Here is a 22,688-nt window from a genome sequence, read left to right on the forward strand (position 1 = left end):
GGGCAAAAAACATCTTCAACTTCTTTTTTCAGTGTGGAATGGTAGTTCTAAAGATTGCTCAATTTAAACTGAGTGAGTTGTCCATCAGGCACTTACTCTTTGATATAGTAGCTAATGGATCCTGTGGTAACATCACTGACAAAGCATAACTTTGTTTTAAGTAGAAACTGTGTTGCCTGTTGCTGAGTAAAACCACATTTTTTATGTCACTGTTCTGGTCTTTTTAATAATGGCAACAAAAATAATCCCCCTCTTTTCTGCTCCCAAATTGAGTTTTGTTGCTGTTGTAATTTTTTTCCAATAATTGTCTGTGTGGTGCTGCATAGAAAAAGAGTAGGAGAAACGTGTGCTGAAGAGTGCTCTATTTACAGGTCTGCTTGAGAGAGAAATAAGGCTACAGTAACAAAGGGTCATAAGACACTTGTGCTCTATTGTAACCCTCTGAATTTTACTTTTAACAGTTTAACGCTCTCAAAAACAAGAAGAAAGGAATGTTGCGGAAAAGAGCACTTGGAATGTGTGCTGCCTAAGATCAGGATAGATGCCTTTACATGAAATGTAATTGTATGACAGAAGGTGAGAAGTATTTTGCGTGAGGAATCAAGAGCTGCAGAGCTGGTGAGAGGATCTGAAAGGGGATGGACAAGGAACACTAGAGCTGTGTTGGAGGTGTGGATGAGGCTTTAAATTTCTGATCAGGGAGCAAGAAAAACAATTTACCTGCTGTGTACTAGATGTATTTGAGATGATACTGCAAATGATTTAAAAGGTATCAAGGGATGGAAGGTAATCCTTCTTATGGGATAATGATTGGGACAGGAACTTAAATTAGGTGTTTTAGAGATGATAGTGTAGGAGAGCACCCTTGTGGTGGGGTAAACAAATTCTCTGGATATCCATAGTACTGGGAAGGAATTGAAATAGTAGGCGATTTTGGAGATTAGTTATGGTATTAAGGGATCTGTCTTCTTACCTTTTTTCTGAAAAGAGTTTTTTAACTAAGTTTTTTTGTAAGCCAGCTGCCCTTGAAGCCTCCAGATCAACATGTCTTAAGACTATGTAAGTAGTCCTTTTCAAAATCCTAAATCTCACAGGCCGCATATGTGTATAAGTTCATGCTTATACTTTGAAACGAGGTTTGAGCCAAGTCTTGCTCTGTTTCTTGGTGATAGAAATATCCTATACATTTTGCTATAATTGGATGCTCATAACGTAGTTGGAAAAGCAGTGCAAAGCGTGGTGCAAGATGTACTTCCACCTGTGGCTTCACACTTAGTTTCAGATGGGCACGTTTATCAAGAGAGAGGAATACAGAGCTGAATTGGACTTTAAGACACTCTAAGGTGGCAGTGTCTAGTATACCTGTATTTGTCCTGTAATTTAATGTCCCAGTTTCCTGATGTACCTGAATATACCTTGCCTTGAAAAAGCAGGGTTTTTACTTCTGTGATGTGTTTGTGAAAAAAGTTGAATGTTTTTATATGCTGTAAAAATGTACCATTTCTTAATATATGTGTATGTATATAAAAAACAAAACAACAACAACAAAAGAAAAAAACAAAACAAAGAAAATAAAACATCCCAAACCAAATAAGGTCACAGCCTGCTGTTGAAATGCTGATGTCCTCATGAAGGCCTTCAGACATTGGGCAGATTCCTGGTAATGGCCTGAATAAAAGCAGCACTTTGAATGGAATAAATAGGGCAATCTGTTTATCCAAAAAAAGGTAAAAAGGGGAAAAGAGGAAAAAAGAAAAAAGAAAAAAAAAAAAAAGGGGGAGGCAGGAGGATTTTTCATTGACTATCCTGGAGCAATATTTCTGTTGCTGAGTTCCTGAGACTGCTTAGGGAAGGTGCTGGACCCCGAGGTTCCAGGGTTCTTTTCAGGAGCTTAGCAAATTCAGACAAAAAAATAAATAAATATGTTAGTATCACTGGGTTAAAAATGACATTCACATTTACAGGAAGAACTTTCAGGCTGCAGAAAACGATGCCTACTAAACAAGAGCCTGACCACCATCTGCAACTTCAGACACTGTATTTTGTTGCCTGTTACTTTTTTCTGCCTTTGGGGTGGTAGCTTTCCACAGTGAATCTGACAGCCCAGTCAAAATAATTCATAAGGCCAGTGATGAAAAGTACTCTTTACTTTTTCTGGTGTAAATAATCTTTGTCATTCTTCATCTGTCCTGATTTTTTTCCCTTGTTTCTTTGCTTTGTGTTTTCAATATGTTCTTTTAATAATTTTTGGAAGATTTTTGGATGTAAAAGTCAATAGCGTAGAAAAGGCAAGACCCAGCAAGAGCAAAGCAGGCAGATAAACGTCGTGGGTTCAAATAAGCATATCCTTTCTGTCTGCTAGTAAGTTCAGGATGAAATTTCGTTAGATCATAATGCTTAAAATGGTCTTACGTTTTGTTAAAGGCATTGTTCTGCATGCATTATTACATTAATGTAGGCTTCAGCGTATATCTAGATAATGAAAAGAAAGGTGCCACCATTTTTCATAGAACGGGAGCACGTGTACTGTTTGGGGTTCCATACCCAGAGATTTAATTACTGATGTCTTAAACAGGGTAGGAAGCAAACTCAGAGCTTCAGGGGTGTCTTTATGGCTCTCTCCAATGTCCTAGGTTTAAAATATTTTCTTGTTTACATCTAATGGTTTCACATTGCTGTTGAATAACAGCAATGGGTTGAATGGGTCTTCTGCTCTCTGTTTGGAGAGCTTTTTGTAATAGAAGCATCCTCATCTTATAGTTTTGAAAACTATTCCTGCTGTCACTAGTTTGAAAATAAAAAGCATCTATGTGTATACATGATGGATTTTTTAATTTTATACAATTAAAACAACTTGAGAAAGTTTGAGTCCTTTGTTGGGGAGTGAGGATGAAAAGAATCCTCTTGCTTTCAGCAAAGGCTGTTCAGTAAAAGCTGCTTCGGTTCAGTAACTGTGAAACTTCAGCAGTTGTAAAACAGAAAATGACTGTCAGATTGTTTGTAGTTGTTTTGGGGAATCTATCTTGTTCACTTCACCACCAAATTCATGAAAATGCTCATTACTGACTGCACATAAACTTCTGAGACGTTCATTGCTGGGCAGAGAATAGTCATGTAAATTACAACCCCAAAAAATATTTTTTTGCAATTCTGTAGAAGGAAGAGATTTAACAGACATTGACATTGTGGATTTAACATCGTGTTGACATCGCATTGTTATGCATAAAACACGGTTGGTTATGCTGCTGATTTTTGTAAGGGTATTTGGTCTGCTGTAAAAGCCGTGTAGAAACCCTCGATCTCTGTAAGCATCTCTGTAGGATTCCTTTGAGCTGTTTTTTCCTCCCGGTTTCAAATTGCTTCCACGTAGTTTGGGAGTCCCAACGATTTGTTTGTGCCTTCTCTAACATCCTAAATGTCTGCAGGTTCTGTGCAGATGTGGACTGGCAGGATAGTAAGTGCATTTCAGCTCATACCAAGATTTGGTGGAAAGAAGGGGGGAAGCCAGTTGATGCCTGCTACCACATAACATATGAGGCTCAGCCGGACACAGGAGTTACCACTTAAAAATTTGGGTAGAACTGTTGGGATTGAATGAAGGTTTTTGACTCTTATGGCTCAGATTACTTTTTTTTTCTTCACTGCTAGCAGCAGGCCAGAGCTCTGGTTGAAGATTGAAGAACAAATGAAACTGTTATCCAGAACTAGACTAATTTGCCATCTTCTTTCCTGCTTCATCCCCTTTTTTTTTTCTTTTTGTCCCTAAATACTTATGATACAGAAGGCTGAAATCATAATATGTAGAAGAAAGCAGGCAAATAATCCCAACAGTATAAGCTTAAATCTGTGACTTGCAACCAGCCTGCTGTACAAGAAAACAGATGTCATGCAATAAATTAATACTAGGCTGAATAATAAGCAAGATATATTGTTAAAGGGCTTTAATGCAAAGAAAGTGATTTCAGACTTTCATATGCTTGTTTTCTGTCTTTGTTTAAATGAGGCCCTTGCATGTGTTTTCTTTCCTTTATTCTTTTTTTTTTTTTACACACGTTTGAGCTTTGTTGGGTTGAGGACTCAGTCTCTGGTTGGGCAGTTGTGATTAACTTATACTAAATAGGCAGCAGTAATGTGATTTGAGAATGAAAAGGATTCATTTCTTCTAAATGAGGGGAAAAACCCAAGGTTGAAGGAAATAGTTTACATAATCTGTAAACTAGTCAAGGAGCTGAATATTTATGCAGGTTGAAATTGACGCTTAGTTGCCCTCTAGGGGTTTTACATTAATACAGCATATGCTAGCTTTTGGGTGTTTTTTTCTTTCAGAATAAAGGTGGGAGAAATCTTTGGAAAACTTACATGCTGACAAATCTGTGATGGTGGTGGAGGCATGTGTACATCTGCATTCAGCAAGTGAAGCTCATTTAGTTCAGAATGGAGAAAAGATTTGGGGCCAGATTCTGATCTTAAAATTTCCGATCAGTGGAGGAGGAGGTATGCACGGTCATTTTCATTGTCCTTATGGAGAAGTCAGGATGTGCCCCAAAGATTTTTCAGCCCTAAGCAGAGATGGGAGACAAAAAGATGCCCAGGGATGTAACGGTGCTGCTGAGGAGCTCAGGGTGACCCTCAGCTCCTGCTTGCATCCCAGCTGTTCAGTGCTGCTGCTGTACGAGTTCCTGGTGTCCTCAGCCTCCCCTGACTAGTGCATAGGGTCTTCTGTCACATCTGGCCTTAAAGCAGCTGGAATCACGTTTATGGACCCAGTTGAAACTGTTAGAGCTCCCGTCTTCCTTTTCTGTTGCTGTTAGGGACTTTGTCATATTGCTAAGCAAGCAGCTAACAAAACCTGAGTATTTATTGTTCATTCGGGTAGCATGTGATATTTCCTAGGAATTATCATCATGCCATGGGAAGAAACATGACTAAAGTGGCTTAAATGAAAGCCATTTCAGTTTTCCTCACCTAACCTTCTAACATTTCATTTGCCAATGGTTTTGCAGCAGATGCCTTGTTAGTACTTCTTTAAGGAATAAAATTGCTAAATAAATACTTCTAAGTGCAGTTGCTTTTCTGAATAGGAAAACCATGCTTTTGTGATTATTTTTGCTGTTCCTTTCATAACAGTAGTGAGACTGTGTTACTCAAATCTTGTTGCATCAGAAACAAGATAGTTGGAGCAGGCAGAATAGGTGGAGTTAAGCAACTGCGTCCAAGCTTGAGTATGCGTGCACACAGCTGGAGCTTTTGCTCCAGAATGGTAACTGCTCTGTAAGTTGGTCGTAGTAAGCTGCCTGTCTTGCATTTATTCTGGTTAGCATTGGTCTCATCTGTTCACTTTAACATCTCTGAAAAGCTTGAAGAAAGCATGTGTTACTAGCTCTGGCAGAGTGTGTGGCATGGGACAATTCCTGATAAAGTGGAGAATCATGATCACCCTGTTCTTGCAGGGCACGTGGCAAACTCCTTGTGCAGCAGCTGGCTAACTTGTTTTGCTACCTGAGATCAAGTAGCTTAGTGAGCACCTTTTGCCCCCAAACGTTTTATGTCTGAGCCTATAGCAGGGCCCATACGTGGCACATGGTGCAGTGCACTTTGCGTGAGAGCTTTGGTCACTTGCAGGAACACCTGTGAGCAAGTCTGTGAAGATGTGGAAGCGTGGAAGAGCTGCCAGGCTCAGAGCAGTGCTCACAGCTCATGGAGAGTTTTCTGGGACCCCAGCAAAATATGGAGCTGTGATGCTTTCTCACTTCAAACATCCTTTGTGCAGCAGTTTCAAAGGTGCGGGGAGAGTATGGTGGCTGGATTATTTGCTGTGCAATTCTTCTTAATAAGCTGGTTATCCCAGACAGCTTACTTAAAACAAGTACTGAGGTACAGAACATGAAAGATGTGCATTGAATAGGGCCGAATCTATAAAGGTAGTGTGTTAAATAATGCCGGATCTTGCTAAACTTTGATAGTGTGCTTTCTTGTCACATTAAGACTGAGCTCTTTAAAAGCATGAAATGAATAGGGAAGTGTGGCTTCCTACCTAGTCAGTGATGCATGTTCTTTTGAAATGTGGTTACCGTTGTAGAAGGTATCCAGTATAAAATTCAGAATACAGAAACACCACTTAACTTTTTTTCTTTTTTTTTTCCAAAAAATTGTCCTTTTGGTTCTGTCATACATAAAGCACTGTATAGTAAGTACCTCATCCAGCACAAATGCTTCCCACACCTCCACACCAGCATATGCTGAAGGCTACTAATTAAAAAAAGAAAAGAGACTAAATTTATACTGCAAAACAAGATTAAGTACATGGTAGCCCATTTTGGAGCTGTTGGAATGATGGTTGGGACAGCTCATGGGAAGAACTGTTATCTGTAAGGGAAGGTCACTTGCTCCTTGTAAGGAGCACAAGTGTATTAATCTTCAATATTGCATCCTTGCTGGATTAGGCAGCAGGCTGCAATTTTGGCCCCGTTCTGTACGCCCCCACCCTCCGGCTGAAAGCCTGAAATCAGTTTGGCTTTTTCTTAAAGGATTTTGTGTTTCATTCAGAGGAGGAAGTAATGATCATAAAAATCGGTATTTGAACTTGGAGTTAAGATCGTATGGTTGGGAATGTAGCAAATTGAACTGAGGGGGGGGGAAAATGCATCTCGAAACAGGCTGCTGTAAGCTGGAGCTGGTGGAACAGCTGTGGAGCAGCCTCCCTGCAAGTTACATAAATGACCTGCTCTATCTCCACCGTGTGGTCGAAGGACACTACTGCTGCTTCTGCCAGGCGGTGAGCCTGTCTTCTTCATAAATCTTTTTATTGAAACTCAGAGTTCAGCTCCGGAGTCGGTCACTGTGGGACAGAGGGAGGGGGATGTTGTTGCTTTTACTCAGCTGTGATGCTAACTTCTCAGCTGTCCCTGCGTGGCTCAGCAGCTCCTGCAGGAGAAGGGAGGATGAGCAGCGGCGAGGCCGCCCTGCGCTGTTCACGTCGGATGCACTCGTTCAGATAGGAGCAGGCAGTGACAGACAGTAGCCATGGGGGAACTTGCATTTGTTCCAGTTCTGCCTCTTCCAGCGCCTGGTACGGTAACGCTTGATGTCAGGGATACTTACGGCAGGCTGGGAGGAAAATCAGATCAAGGCAGTCTTAAAGAAAGCAGTTGTTACAAACCAGCATCGTTTAACTGGGTGGCTGTGCTCGCTGGGCAGGGGTTACCCGGACCTGTGTGTAAGGAAGTGCTTGCACTTGACAAGAACATTCCTAAAGCAAGTATCTTCTGTAGGCAAATCGTCATTTACCCGGGTAAACTGTTTCACATGAATGTTTTTACTTTGCTTAAAAGGATTTATTTATTTTTTTAAATTTCAATAGGAGGGAAAAAAAAAAAAAGAGGTCTGCTTGTCTTGAAAAATCTGCCTGAATCTGCCCAGCAGATTGTTGTCTCTGAGCACTTCAATCTCCCTTGCCTGGGAAAGCGCAGTCACCGTAAAGCCTCACACATAATAGCTGTGCCCTTGCAATTTCTCTCATCTTCATCTTTCTGAGGACACAACCCTCTTCTCTCTAATGCTGTGCTCTGAGTGTCTTGCCTAGCGAGGAACAGGAGGGCTTGCCTCTTAGCTTCTTCGGAGCTGGTTTGCTAGAACTTCCTACTGGTGCTGCTGTGCTGCAGTCCTGTGCTTGGGGCAGAACACACATACGTATGCATTTGTATGTATATACACTTACAGATGTGTGTATACACACAAAAACAACAGAAAAAGCTGACAAATCTGGAAATCCAGGATGAGAGATCAAACACAGGTTAAGCTTGTGCCTACTCCGAGCTAATGAGTAGGTATTTCAAGGCATCCTCTTTGCCAAAGCTCTGTTTGCTGTTTAAGACTATGTTCTGTTGAAGTTCTAATGAATAAAGGCATCTTACATTTTAAGGTGTATTAAAAAAATATATCTTCTGGCTTTGTGGCTACTTAAGAAAACATTTCCACTGGTCAAGTTTCATTTGTGCGTTTGGAGTTCCTATTAAATTAAAAACTATAACTTTTCCACCCCTCATCTCACAAAAGCTGTTTGAATCAGACGTGTTTCATGCAGTACTGATACACAAAGGTATGGTGAGGAGAGCCGGCCTGTCCTTGTCCAAGCAGCAGAACTAAGACCTGCTGAAAATACCATGAGATCACATGCGTATGTATGTAGATGTGTGTGTATACATATATTTGACAACTCTGATTCTAACTCTAATTACTGCAGTGTGGCGTGGTTTCGTTATCAGTTTAAGTAGTTGTCTATTTTTCCTGTTGTACTAATCGTGCTGGCTTGAATTACTGTACTTGGCTTTGTCTTTTTTTTTTTTTGTTTAAAATGAAACAATTTGCATCTTTCTTACACTTGCTGCTTTTCAGTTTCATTCACCGTTTCCTAGTGCTCTTTATGAAATTTAGAAGAAAAGGCCCTGACGATCTTCTGTGAAGAAGGGACATACAGAAGTTCTTCCCTACTGTTGTTTGGGGCAGTGCCTTGCTTTAGGGTTTCTGGCTGTACCTCTAACAAATGTCCACAATTCTCAGTCTAAATGTGAGCAAATTTTAGACGTCACAGTCTGTGACAGATAGTGACAGGGAAAGAGGTTCCCCAAGTATGAACCTCTGCATCATGTGGAAATGGGACTATGTCTTTGTCATGCACTACTTTATTGATTTTTATGATTCCTTGGTGCTAGTTTCTTAACCTTTTTTCCATAAATTCAGTCTTTAATGATAGATTTAAAAACAACAAAATCCCTGCTACAGTTTCTGTAAGAAATGTAAATCAACAGCTGAGCAATGGCATCGCTTCTGATACAGGCAGTGGTGGAGCATCTCTACGTGCCCTTGTAATAATCAGAATTGGCATGGTACTGTTCTTTAAAAACAACAATAACATGAATTGTGCATGGATTTTAAAACAGAATTTGAATAAGCCATTGATTTCCTAGATTCCTTTGCAAAGCCCCTTGTAGGCCTTAATTTCAGAAGAGAAGTGCTCTTGACCCAGGTACGAGCAGTTGGCCATAGGCAGGATCTTGTATTACCTATGATGTGTTTAGGAGAAGATTTAGGAGAAGATTTTTCATCTTTCTTCTTCCTCTTCTCTCAGAGACTTGTCAGTGTAGACGTACTGTGCAAGTGATTGTGTTTTGAAAAGCATGTGAGAAGTTTGTGCTTCAAGGTACAAGCCAAGCTTACAGTCAATAGGGGTTAGGAAGAAACTTCACTTGAGAAAATGCTGTGCCGTAATGTAGACTTTCTGGCACCTTTTTTTTTGAAGCAGCTATTACTGACTTCTGAGAAAGACAGCATGCAGGACGGCTGGGCCCTTTGTCTGATCCAGTATGTCATCTTCTCGTCTCTAATTGTGAGTGTCCCCTGGAGCAGAGTCTTCAGATTTGTTTCTAGGATATTGGTAACACATTTTCTTCCCCAAGGCAAGGTGTTTAGAGAAACAGTTTCTAATTTGGGGGAAACTACTCTTCCTCTGCATGTCACAGTTGTGCTGTCTGCTTTCCCGACAGCTCTCTCTTGCTTTCTGTTTACCTCTTAAAGATGAGTGACTTTTTCAGCGTTTCGTAGAGGAGCTCAGGGTACGCTGTGGTGTATTGGAGGATCCTGTCTGCGTTGTATATTTTAAGACAAAGCTGGTTTTCCATGGTGCTCTGGAGAAGATTGGAAGATTGGTCAGGAGGAGATACCTTTAACGTGGTGAATGTCCCTTCTCTAAGATTCCTGGAACCATCTCTCCTTCCCAGTCCTGCAGCGTTTGCTACTGCCCATGGATCATCTGCCCTAGTACAGAGCTGGCAGCACGCTGGGGCTGGAAAAGCTGAAATGGAGTAGCTTTTTGGGGAGGTGGTGATGGGCAGGAAAAGGGAAAGTATATGACTGTGTGTTATATCAGCTGAATATTTGTGGAGACAAAGTATTTGATCTGATAACAGGTTCACTTGAAAGAATCAAGGTTATTTTATGTCAATTTTCTCTTTGCCCTATATAAGATGCATTTAATTATTTCATGCTATCTCCCTCTATTCAAATTAATCTGAGTCTTATATATATTGTTGCTCAAATTAGAATAATTCTTTAATCAGCTGTGTTATGCAAGCCATAGTAGACCAGAATGGGAAAGCTTCTCCTGGCATACTGACGATGCACGTATTTTATTTGTTATTGTAATTTAAAAGTAAAATCAGAAATATTGATTTCTACTTGACTGGAGAGATGATTTAGTTTGAATATCAGACTGATCTTAATCAGGTGAGAATTAATTGAGTTGGAGGTATTAGATATTCAGTGATGTTAACTGAACCATGATCAATCTACAGAGAAGCTTTCTTTTGTACTGTGTTAGAAATATCAAACAGCTTGTACTCTGCTATGTAAAACAATCTTCTCGTGTTCATCCTTACTACTTGGTCTGGCTCATTAAATGCACCAGTGATCTACCCTCTGCATACTGAATAATCTTCCAAGTAACAAGCGAAGAAATCACAATTTAGTACAAAATTAAAAGCACAATAACTTCGCCATAAAATGTTGCTGATAAAGTTTTGTGTCACTTTAATGATTTTGTACAAATATTATAAACAGAGGTTTTAAAATCTTGTCCTCGTTTATGTTTTAACACAACTGTTTCCTCCTCCTCCTCCTACCATTGACCCCCAAATCCCTCCTGTGCTTGGAAATCTTTTCTCCACCCCGTGGTAGAGCTCCAGGACCGATCCAAACCTTGGATAAAATGATTTCCTTTTTTTTGCAAGGGAAAAAAAAATACCCCAGGAGTAGAGCATAAGGCTGGTCTGGATCGTGATACAAGCTATTTTTTTTATTTTTTTATTTTAAGAGTGTGATAGCAGTATCATAAGTGTTGAGAAAATATAAATGGTGAGATAACACCTCTGTAGGACTTTCTCTTAAGTAGTAAAATTGTAAAGTCTTTAAATAAACTAGAGCCAGACCCGAGAGGATCAATTTATCTTGATAATGGGGAATATTTCATTTATTTTATGTACAAGAACATGTGGAAAAGAGATACACAATGATTGAGAAGTGGCAGTTCAGTATCATATTAATTGCACGACGCTTTGCAAGATAAGGGAATAGCAAAGTGCTGCGTGTTGTTATGAGTCTGCAAAAAGAAAAAAACCTTAAACAGCTTTCATATTGTAGTTCATACACTTAACAAAAAAATAATAATCCCGTAGCTTTGTTTTATCACCAGTTTCCATGCTGCTGCTTGTCTGGTGATAACTCACAAACACATTTTGTTCTTCTCTTGCATTGCACGTGGAAGACTTTCATTTTTGCCTTAAGACATAAATACCTGATTTAAAAAAGGAAAAAGTTTAAAAAATAAATGTTATGTAAAAGTTCCCTACAAATACAGCCTGTTTGCTGGTTGCTCCCCTTTATTAAATCACAGAAAATAAAAACTTTCTGATTATTTGTAATGCTTGTGATAGAGCATTATGCTTTCTCTATGAAGGTATTTCTTTGTGTGTTTGTAACCGAAACTTCTGCAGCAGTCCGAAGCACAGATACTGCCATTTCATTTTGCATTCAGCACAGGGAAGAGACCAGCAGCCTGCCTCTATATACCTGAGGGTTAGAGGGGTTGGTGGTAGGCTACGTAAAGAGCCCTTGCATCTTACATACAGTGTTGCATTCTTGTCCTCGGTTTACATGTCTGCAGACACTGAGATGTCGAATTGAACCGCATCTGGTTTAAAGGTATGGAAGAAAATCATTATCTTTATGTTGCAGAATTGTGACAAGTTATGTCAGATGATGGCTTGGCCCTTCAAGTAAATATCCTGCAAATCTTTATTTTCATCATACAGAAGCAAATGCTTCTTGAACCTATAAATATGTTCTAAGAGAAAAAGCGGGCAGAACTCTCCCTTTTATTTCTTTTTTCTTTAAATTTAGTATTGTATGTACCAGGACATCTGGTGGTGGACCTCCACCAACCTTGTTGTAACTAACTTTCTGGTAATGCATCTGATCTTTCAAAGTTTGAAAATCATCTCTTTTAATGTGTTGAATATTGCATGTGCCTCTCCGCCTGCTTGGATAGATGGGGAAATCATTTATCCAGCCTTTACCCTGAGATAAGTGAACTATTGCCCAATTTCACTTCAGTTTCCATCTGTTTCTCATACTATCTCGTAGTCTAGTTATAAAGCAGAATTAGAGTGGGGGGGAGCTATTCAAAATTAATAAGGAAGAACAATCTTTTAAAATCCTGACTATTTTTTAGCAAAGATTTATAAGGGCTGTAAAGATTTTTATGTACAAATTTCTTCACTGTGTCAGTCTTCTAGCTCTCAAAGACATCTTAACAAAAAGAGAGCTCTGTAACCTAATATAGTTCTTAATCACCCATCAAACATACTAAATAAGGGACAAACATTCAAGAATAATTCTTTGTGCCTCCAACATTATTCATGTAGAATTTACGAACAGGATAAAGTTTAATAAAACAAAACCGAAGTTGGCTGAGACACCTTGAGCAATAGTTTTACAAGGGTTTTAAAAACTACTTCTGTTCTCTTGTGACTTTACGTGTGCCAGGACCTACAGAGCAGCCCTTCTTCCCTGTGTTTTCTGTGCCCTGCTTTCTCAAGGAGCTGGAGCTGGGATAACGCTGCTCTTTGATACTGTGCAGTTGGAGGCCTGGAGTCAGCAGCTGCTGGGGACAAGACTTAGTGGCTTCCCCGTGCTTCTCAGTGCCCGAGTGCTCCCCAGCCGGTCTGAGGAAGGGCTCCTCAGTGGCACGAGGCCCTCACATCTGTCCCTGAAAATCACAGGAGCTGAGTGGTAGGGTTTTCTTTGCAAGAGCTTTGAGGAGCTCAAGCTGATGTTTTCCTGCCAGCAAGGCGTTTTCGCTCCATCCCTCATTTTATTTAGCTTGTGCTGCCTCTTGTTCTGCTCCTCAGCTAGTGCTGCCGATCAGCTCTGTCAGCTGTGAATAGAGGCCAAGCTGTGCTTGAGTTTCCATGCTCAGCAGCTTTCAGTGGTAGGGTGAGTATTTAGGAGGTTAACACCATCATGTGTGCTCTTAAAGCACGATGAGAGGAGGGAGCACTTGCAGCATGCTGGCTGGAGATGCCTGGCTCTGGTAAGTGCAAATAATAATATGCTGTTGGTCTGGATTAGTCAAGCATCAAATAACTCCCAGCAGTGTAGAACGATGTGTATGGTCATTGTTCTTCCTTGATTAAATCAAACACTGCCAACTTGGAAATAATATTTCAGTTTGTGTTGATTTCTCATCTCTTTAAAGCTGTGGATCAATTTCAGTTGTCATACTGGGAAGAAAAGTTAAAACGCCCCAGTTCCTAACGATGGAGGTAACTTGTATTTTTTGTTGTTTGAAACCTGCTCCATTTCTTGGTGTTGTTGCGCTGAATTTGCAGGCTGACCCAAATTCGCTTCTAGTTTCACCGCTACCTGAGGGTCTGTTGTGGCAAGGAGAAAGAAAATGGTGTTTCCCCACATGAGCTTGTAGAGTCATGGAAAGCTACTTGCTAAGGGTGTAAAGGTGGGATTGTGCCTGCGATTATTCAAAGATGAATTCTGCCCTGAGAGCAATTGTTCTTCGTATCGCAAGCAGTATCAGCAAACGGGCTCGTTCGGAGCTCGAGGCTGGGGTCCCCAGAGCCCTGATTTCTGCTCATAGCTGTTAAAATGTTCAGCTACAATGGGTTTGTAATCACATCCTGCGTACCCGCTCCTTTTGTGGCGTGTCGCTCTGCGCCCTGAAGTGTTGGTCTACAATGCAGGCATTGCCCGAGTGAGGAATGTGTGGTGATGGTCAGATTACGGAGATGGAGATGAATTCTTGGTCTGAGATGCTATCTGGAGCTATTGTGTGCTATTGGTGAGATTATTCCCCAGGCCAGTAGCTGTGATACTTTGTGCTGATCAACAGCGAGCTGCTTTGTTTCATGAAAGAGTTGTGAGCAAGGCAGAGCACAATTAAAATTAAAACAACATTCTCCAGGTTTCTGATAAACACTTACACCTAAACCCATCCTGCACCGCAGTCCTCGCATGGCTGTCAAAGGGATTTCAAAGTGCTGGAAATAAGAGAAACGATTTAAGTTTTGTGCGCTCGTAAGGGGTTGCCTGATACCTTTCAACCTGCTCCTTTTTTTCCTCTGTTATTAGGCATCAGCGCTGCTGAAACTGGATAGCTGGGAGCAGTTTTATCGCTTGGCAGCAGCGCTTTCTACTTGCCCGACCGCGCACCGCAAGCGGGGCCTTTGGAGCAGGGGAATGCTTGCAGCTGTAGCTCAGGTTTTGTTCACGGGGACATCACGCCCTGAGCCAATCAAGGCTGCTGAGCTAACAAGTGAGAGGGACCTCCTGTTGTCTTGGGTGTTTTTTTTTACTTCACAGCTTCCAGGAGGAATGATTACTACAGAAAAACAGCACAGCACTTAAGGAAGCGCCTGTAGAGAGCAGAAATGAAGCTGGTCACTAGCTGAACCATGATCTTTCAAAGACTTCCGATGTTTTTTGCAGAGAAACAAAGGGCATTTTTAGAAATGTGATAATAGGTATGATATTTCTGAGGTGCTGAGGTAGGGACATTCAATGTTAAACGCTCCAGGAAACAACAGGAAAAATGTTAGAGTCACCTTTAAAAGTCGAAGAAACATTTTGATAACCTAATAGCGTGCTCCCCATAGTGTTAGGCTGCTTCATAAGCTTTAGCTGTTCAGAAGTGTCCTCAAAATTGTGTATTAAGGTGATTTGGGGTCTAAAACTAAAATAGATACCAAAGGAGGGCTGAGAAGTTGAACATGGTTGTTAATAGGTACCTTTGAGCACAGGTTACTGTGTCTTTCCAACTAGTAATTAACCAATTAATTTAATCCTTTTTTTTTTTTTCCATACTTTGATCTGGTACATTTTCAAGTGGAACGTGGTGGTGCAAGCAGTGTGTAACGTGAGGTGCTGCGTGTGTCAAAGTGCTCAATGGTAATACGTTCAAACTTGGTGGTGAGACATCACTTCTTCGCAGAGTTTTGCCAAGATACAATTTTGGCAGGGCAAGGATGCCACACAGTCACCAAGACTTTGAGTAGACACTAAAAGGTTAAGGGTTTTCTGGTGTTTTTTATGAAAAGCCTAATATAGGCATATGCTGGCAATAAAAATCATGGGTTGAGATTAAGTTTAATACGTGGGGGAGGGAGGGAAGCAGAGGGTAGATGCAATGAGGCCAAATCCTGCTTCATCTCCAGGCCTTGCAGAAACGCTCAGGGTGAGCCCAGGCTCAAGCTAGGAGCAGCAAGCAAAGCTGTAAGTTTTATGAAGGATATTTAAGAATGTAGCAATGTTTGTCCTCAACTTTTTGCATACTTGATAACTACCAGGAAGAGCTTGGAAGAGGAGAAGGAGGTGGAACTCTGGGAAGGGACACGGTAGATTGGACTTTGTTCTTGGCTTGGTCACTGGTTGATCTTGGACAACTGGCTTTCTCTGCTTTTCTTTTTCTACCTGGTGCTTACTAACGTAGGCTCCTTTGAACAAAACACTCTGAAATCTTCTGGTAGGACTAACAGCTCACTCTTACCTAGTTTATTATTTAGGGAAACATCTGTACAGGGTGCTCGTAACAGTGAGGCATATTTGAGTTACTCCCAGATGAAAAACAGCCATAAGCATGACTTTCCTGTCCCCTCCCAGCCCCCCAAACTATTTGTGTTTCAGCATCTCACTGACTTGTTCTGGAATTAGAATAGTATTAACATACAAAGAGTTTATAAACATATTTATATTTATAGATAATATTGTATCTAATTAAAACAATTATAAAGTTGAAATAATGTAAAATATTTATTTATTTTTATATTTTCCTACCAATTGTCCTTTTTTTTCCTCCCTAGCATTTACTAAATGCTGTAAAGAAACCGGTTTTCTCATGGTGGTGAAGTGTCGGAAAGAGAACACAGCACTGAAGGACTGCCTGGTTGGCTAGTAAGTCCCTTGCCAGCTTGTTTTGCTACATATTTTTGGCTGTACTGATCTAAAATTAAGTTCTAAATCTCAAAAGGGTTTTGCTTGAGAGCTGGGTGGTAATTTCCTGAAAACTGGATCTTTGCTTTAGAATAAAAATGGGATGGTCTGGGCTGTACTTGAGAAGGCTTTATTTCACTAATAAAACTGGCTAGAAGGACTTGATCATTTCAATTGTAATGGAGCCAGCATTTCAGCAGCTCAGATGAGACACAGCCCTGTATGCACCCTGCTGAATTGTGTATGTGGGGATGGGAGCAGGAGAAGCACCTTTGTATTTTGTTCATATTCCCATATTGAGACAGAATAAGTTTGTTTTGCTTTTCCTTCCTGATCTGTCTTTCAGTATTTAGTCTTTGCTCTGAAAGTGTCCTGCTGCTGCTGTGAACAGCACTAGGAAATTGTTAAGGTATTAGAGGGGCTGACCTGATGCTACCCACAGGGGATTTGGGACTCATTTTGAGTCCCAATTTAGCCCCACTGCCATCAGCCTGAAGTGATTCTTGAATTTCTTAGTGTGAGGGTTAGTGTTTTTTGAGCTTGATGTGGGTAAAGGTAGTTTTTGGGTGGAATGCATGTCCTGCCCTGTTCAACTAGAGGCTCATGTTAAAAGCCTTTAAAGTAGTGGTTGGGAATAGATGGAAAAACCTGTGCAGCTAGGCAAGTGTTCAAGCCAAATTGCAGCAAGAACTTCCTGGAGTTGCTCAGATTTAGTGGTCTATGAGTCCATGTGGTAAATTCTGCCTGTTTAAAAAAAAAACACAGCACAAAAACCAAGCATGCGCTGTGGAAAATTTATTTAGTGCTTGAATAAATGTATTTAAACGTAAAAGTAAAATGAATTAAATGTAACAATCCAAGGCCCTACATGTTTACTATTGAAGCCATAAACTTAACCTTGTTCCCATTAAACCCAGAGTAGCTGTTCAGGTATAAAAATACCCATGTTATCTAGTAGATTCTCATACTGAAGAAGCTAACTGCAAATAATAAGGAATAATTTGGCCTCATTCAAATATCAGAAGTACTTCCCTTTCTCTGCTTTCTTTATGGTTTCAGTGCATAAGCATGGAAAGGCCGCTGCCTCAAGAGAGAGCACTGCTAGAAGAGAATGCAGACCAGCTCTGTATTTAGGCTTTAGGAATATAAGTTTCACTGCTTCTGTGCTTCCTAAAAAAAACAAACACACACATTATTGAAAGCAGACAATTTCTGTGGGTGTGGAAGGAAGATCAGTTTTGAGTGCTGTTCATGTAGTATCTGTTCCGTATCCCAAGATGTAACACAGTATTTCGTTTGTCCTGTAGCTATTCTGATCCGTCATTCTATGAAGAATGCAAAACAGAATATTTGAAGCAAAGAGAAGAATACAGAGCAACTGGAATTAAGAAAAAGAAACAGAAGATTACTTCAAATATATAATTAAGATTTAAAATGAACTTTTCAAATTTTATATCCAACTTAACTTGATTTAAACATTTCTTATTAATCATCAGTACTTCTCTGTGTGGAATTTAGCTGAAATTCCACAAATGAGATGTAAATAAAATCGCTGAACTTGCAAGGTCTACATTTTTTATTTTCTGTAATAAAGGCTATAAAGCATGCTCTCATGGTTTGCAAGAGAAATTACAAAGGTCCCCTCTGGACCTGAGACTTTGTTACAAGCTTTAAATTCTGAAAGGCTGTTTGTTATTTTATCTAGTTGTATGTGACAAGCTACATAAAAATTTCAAGGTGAATAATTTAAGCTGTATGAAGTGGTTTTAAATGGGGTGTATACTGAAATTGGTGTATTTTCTCATCAAAGTTGAGGGTAGATGGAAACATTCTCCATGTTCTTGCAAGAAGGGCAGCAAATGCAGAAGGGAAAAGCTCCTTGGACCAATTTGCTTCACCATTTTCATGAAAATGAGTGCCTGATACTACTTACTTTCTTAAGTGCTATGACTCATAGTTTGGCTCTGCATTGTCAGAAGAGAGGGTTGCCCCATGCCTTGCTGCTTCAGCTCCAGAGGAGAGGAGTTGTCCAATCTATATTTTCCTTGACAATAGGAGAAGACACACTGAGGGCAAAAAATACATTAAAAAAATCATGGAGAGCAGTATCCTCCCCCACTTTCATTCTTCAGCATGGAGATGATCATACACGCTTCCATCTTTCAAAAGTGGTAAGTGACCACACTTGCAAAATTATTATGGATGAGTACATAAACTGAAGATGCTGGTCAGTTCTTAAACATCCATTCATCTTGGTGCAAAAATTAGGTATAACAAAGTCCCTGCAAAAAGAGAGGTATACAGAGGATCTTTTGTATACAGCTAACTGAAGCTGCTGAACTGGAGAATTCTCAAATGCATCACTGGAGGGTACAGTGACTGACGTTGTGAAACTCTTCATATTACCATTTCAAAAGATACCCCAAAATAAGACATTTCTTTACAGGTAAGGAAAGACTATGATGATAAAAGTTACATAGTAACTATGGCTTGTTTTAAAAGCAATAATTAGCCTGAAGAAGTAATATTTGCCATTTTTTCATTTGACTTACTTTGCATACTGTTTTGCCACAAAACTGGTATTGCTCCAAAGCTACTCAAGTGGGAAATGCAAACCAACCTCTGAGATGTATGGATGTAAAGTACTTATGGTAACATTGCGGTGTAGTCCTTGCCCTTTATTGGAACAATAACAACAACAATATTGCTTCCACTATTAGATAGCGGATTGTCTGGAGGATTAGGGAATGCTTGAGAAACAAAGACTAAAAGATGTACAGCATTCTGGCTTGCCAGGCAAGCTTAAGTCACACTCAGCTCTACAAGTAGCCAACGCAGAATGGGTTCTACGGACCTATAGGGGGTTTTATGGACTAGAGTTTCTTACACATGTAAGAAACTCTACTTTCAAAAGCATTACATGTGTATAGTCCATAAAACTCTAGTCCATCTTAGTGCAAGCATCTTGGAAAACAAACAAACAAGAAGCATTTCAAATCAATTAGTTGTAATTACTTTTTTTTTCCTCCGTCAGAGGAACCCTAAGATAGATGCTAACCCTCACTTAGTTATATCTCAAAGTCAGCAACTATTCTGCTACTCCAATGTGAAGGAAGACCTACTACACTTAGAGGCTCTCCATCCAGAGGTTTGTGTTCATCATTTTTGGCAAAAGCCTGGACAGACATTCCTTGGGCTGGGGTAGGCATTCTAGTAGAGGCAGTGCCCTGTGCTGCCAACACCCTGCTCTCCTGGCTTTCACTCAGGCTTGTACCACCACTGCTCACTACAGACAGGAACAGCAGCAGTGTGGGTGTTCTTTCTTTTCAGGCCTAGCAGGAAGCAGGTGAGGAGGAACGCCAGTGCAGTGACTGGTACAGCTGGTAGGACTTACACTGATAACAGAACAAAGTCCTGTTTAACCTGCAAGTATTACTCCCCTACCATTTTATACGTGCTTCATATGCATGACTGCAACCACCCGTGCTTGCTTGCCAAGGAAACTCTACTGACAAGCCTGAAATTGCACCTACTAAACCATGCCGTAACCCACTCACTTTACCTACATAGTTGCACGTGTAAGAACTGGGTTCTCACACCTCTTCCTTTGCTGTGGCATTTAGAGCTGGGCTCTGGCATCAGCTTCCTCCAACACACCCACGGCCTTGATTTGATGTTTCCTAGTTCTGAATTCTTGATTTCACACCTTTTGTATTCGTCACGTCTTGTGCGGTATCTTGTGTTTTAATTGCATTTTCACTTTTTATGTAAAGTCAAAATGAAGGAATGAGAACTCTGAAGTGACAAACTCTTATTAGTAAATGCTTTGGGTTTTGCTTTCATCGCAGCTGCAGCTTTTCCTTTCTACTCAGGTTAACAGGAAGCAGCCCTAGATTCTAACCAAGGCAATAAAGCATCGATAGTACCGATAAAGCAGTAATGGAGTGAAGTGCATTCTTCCTCATACTCCTCATCAAGCAGAGCCTGCAAGATTGTGTTCTGTTTACAGGTCCATAAAGATATTCAAATACATTTGAAATAAGCTCTCCTTCTAGTTATAGGAACAGTAAGCATCTGGTTATTCGCCGTGCCTCTCCCCTGGATCAAACGCCCTGCTCAAACACCCTCAGCACAAGTTACTGCCCCTTGCACTGCCTTGCTGCTCAGAATGCTTCAGCTTTCATCTCAAAGCACAACGCGATGAATTCTGCTCTGTGGAAGGGAACAGACCGAGGGGCACCGATTTCAGCTCACGTCACAACACTCAGTGACGAGAATTTTACAAAAATGGTTCAACTGCTTGCAGGACTTGAGAATATGCAACAAAATGAAAGTGAGGGCTTACCTTTAGTGCTGATAATAATAATAAAGAAGTACTTCTCTCATTGTGCCACGTTCATGCAACTGCAAGTTGCATACTCTTCCCCCTACAAAGAGGAGCAGAAGTCTGACCCATTAAAAAACATACTTATTTCTGTAGTTGTGCTACACAAAGGAACAGGGAAACACCTTACCTTTTTTCCACTTCTTTTGTTCACTGAACCTGTCCGAAGAGCAGAATAAAACGCAGGCGAGCTGTTCAGCTACTGAAGCTCTTTCACTCTTCCCTTACTAGGCCACAACATCATTAAAAAGACAGGTGGCTGAGCATAGGATCCCCCAAGTCTACTGCAAAGAGTTTTTGAAATTAAATCTGATTAAACCTGTTTTACATCTCTAGTATAGTTCATATGCTTACACGGGACTGTATTGAATTCTTTGCCATGGCTATTGTTTTCCTGTACCTCCACCATATGTCTGGCTCAACTCTCACCTTCTTCCAGCTGTAAAAATTTGACAGCACATTATAGCTAATTTGGGAGTTGGCTTTTCTTCCCTATGGATATTTTCGCATAGGAGGAAAACTATGCAGCTGAAAACCCACAAAACTGGCAGGGAGGCTTTCTAGATGTTTAAAATGGTTAAAATTAATCAAGTTACAGTGGAAGTTTACATTGTGCTACTAGGTTAGTCCAAGTCTCCAAACATCCAAATACATATTCATCAGCCTGCCATATGCTCACTTAAACGTGCAAAGCAACAACCTTGTCCTGCCCAAAAGCTGTCATTCATTGCTGCTGAATGAAATTAGTGCTTTCTTAAATTAAAAATTATCAAAACTATGGGGTAGGTGAAGTTTTAAAATGTTCCAAGCTCACATTCAAGTGATTTTTTTTGGTCACTTTACACACTTACTGAAGGTTTTGGGCCTTGCCTTGTGCAATGTCACTGCTTTATGTAATAAAAGCACACAAAGCACTACAGCCCCTTTACTACAGCTACTTCTGCATTTAATTTGCTGTCACTACGATGAAAATGGAAGAGGTACCTTAAGCCACTAGTGGCATGGATTTAAATGACTTTTCCATCTTGAGTCAAAATTTGACTGTGTGCTTCAGACCAACAGATGTTTCACAAGCCAGCCGGCTCCCAAGTGGCTTCTGATCTGGGGACTTCCTTTTCAAATGTTGCAGTTTGGCCACGGCAATGAGTGACTGGATTGGAAATGCTGCCTACAGCAAGCTCTCCGTGATGCTGCCCTCTTCTCTCAGATGTCAGCACTTCTGAAGTCCCTCTCAGCAAACATCGCTTTCCTTCCATGGCCCCTTCTCCGGCACAGTAAGCAGCGCAGGTAAACCAGGAGCTGGAAGCAAAGCCTGGAAATTCTTAGTCACTGCAGAAAAGCTTGAAAATGAAGCTTCCCCATCACACAGGACAGGCTGCCAGGGTGGCTTTAGACTCAGCAGTGAAACCCCAATAACACCCAAGAACTTAAGGTAACCAGGTCCCTCAGTTCCAATCTCCAAGAGAACACCTCTCCCACCATGCACTGAAGCAGTCATTTATTTCCACCCTGAATTGAGAAGAATGAACCTCAACCCAAACCCTTTGTATTTGGAGTGACCTTTCTACAGAATCAAGAAATCAAATCCAAGTAACAGTTCTTGTGCCAAATACTAGAAGGAGATTTATAAGTTAAACCAATTTCAAACAAAAATAATTTATTAAAAATCTTACACAGTAGAATTCCTTCATTGCACAAATCAAAGTATTAATCATGCAGATGGCTGCTGAATAATATACTTAGAAAAAAAAAATCCATCTCTGTAAGGATGGGGTGGGGAGCCCCAAGAAGTAAGCTACTTTCGAACTAGATACCATGTAGTTTATGCAGCCACATGAGAAATGCTTCCTGCTGCTTTGTTATTACACAGGTAGTTGGTTCTATCAGCTAAAGCCTAGTGACTTGGATTTGTTTTATGCATATTGGGTTTTGTTCTATTACTTTCCAAGAGATTGTACTCCCCTGAGTCAGCTGTGTTCATTGGTCAGAATAAATTCCAGCATCTGACACCATTTCCATTAATCACAGACAAGCCACTATACGTGAGCAAGATGATAGAAAGATAAAAACCACTATCTGGTGAACAGGAAACATTATTTATGTATGCTGTTCACTAATACAATAGAAGGTATCCGAGAGGCATTCTCTCAACTTTGCTAGACAAACTGAAACAGGAGAGGATGGGCATCACATGAAGCACTCATTCCACAGGGAAAAAAAGTGCCTGGAACCACACAGACCATGGAGTGCC

The 22,688-nt window shown here is 40.5% G+C and overlaps 1 protein-coding gene across 1 annotated transcript in view; it reads left to right on the top strand.

Annotated features, from left to right (window-relative positions):
• Positions 1-17,617, top strand: part of CMC1 (C-X9-C motif containing 1) — a 37,192-nt gene extending 19,575 nt beyond the window's left edge. The window contains exons 3-4 of the mRNA XM_068674434.1: positions 15,924-16,014; positions 17,361-17,617. Of these exons, the coding sequence (XP_068530535.1) occupies positions 15,924-16,014; positions 17,361-17,475 (206 nt within the window). The 3' untranslated portion in view covers positions 17,476-17,617. The remainder of the gene's footprint in view (positions 1-15,923; positions 16,015-17,360) is intronic.
• Positions 17,618-22,688: the final 5,071 nt, after the last annotated feature.

Source organism: Anas acuta, chromosome 2 (genome assembly GCF_963932015.1).
Source record: "Anas acuta chromosome 2, bAnaAcu1.1, whole genome shotgun sequence".
Classification (NCBI taxonomy): Eukaryota; Metazoa; Chordata; class Aves; order Anseriformes; family Anatidae; genus Anas; species Anas acuta.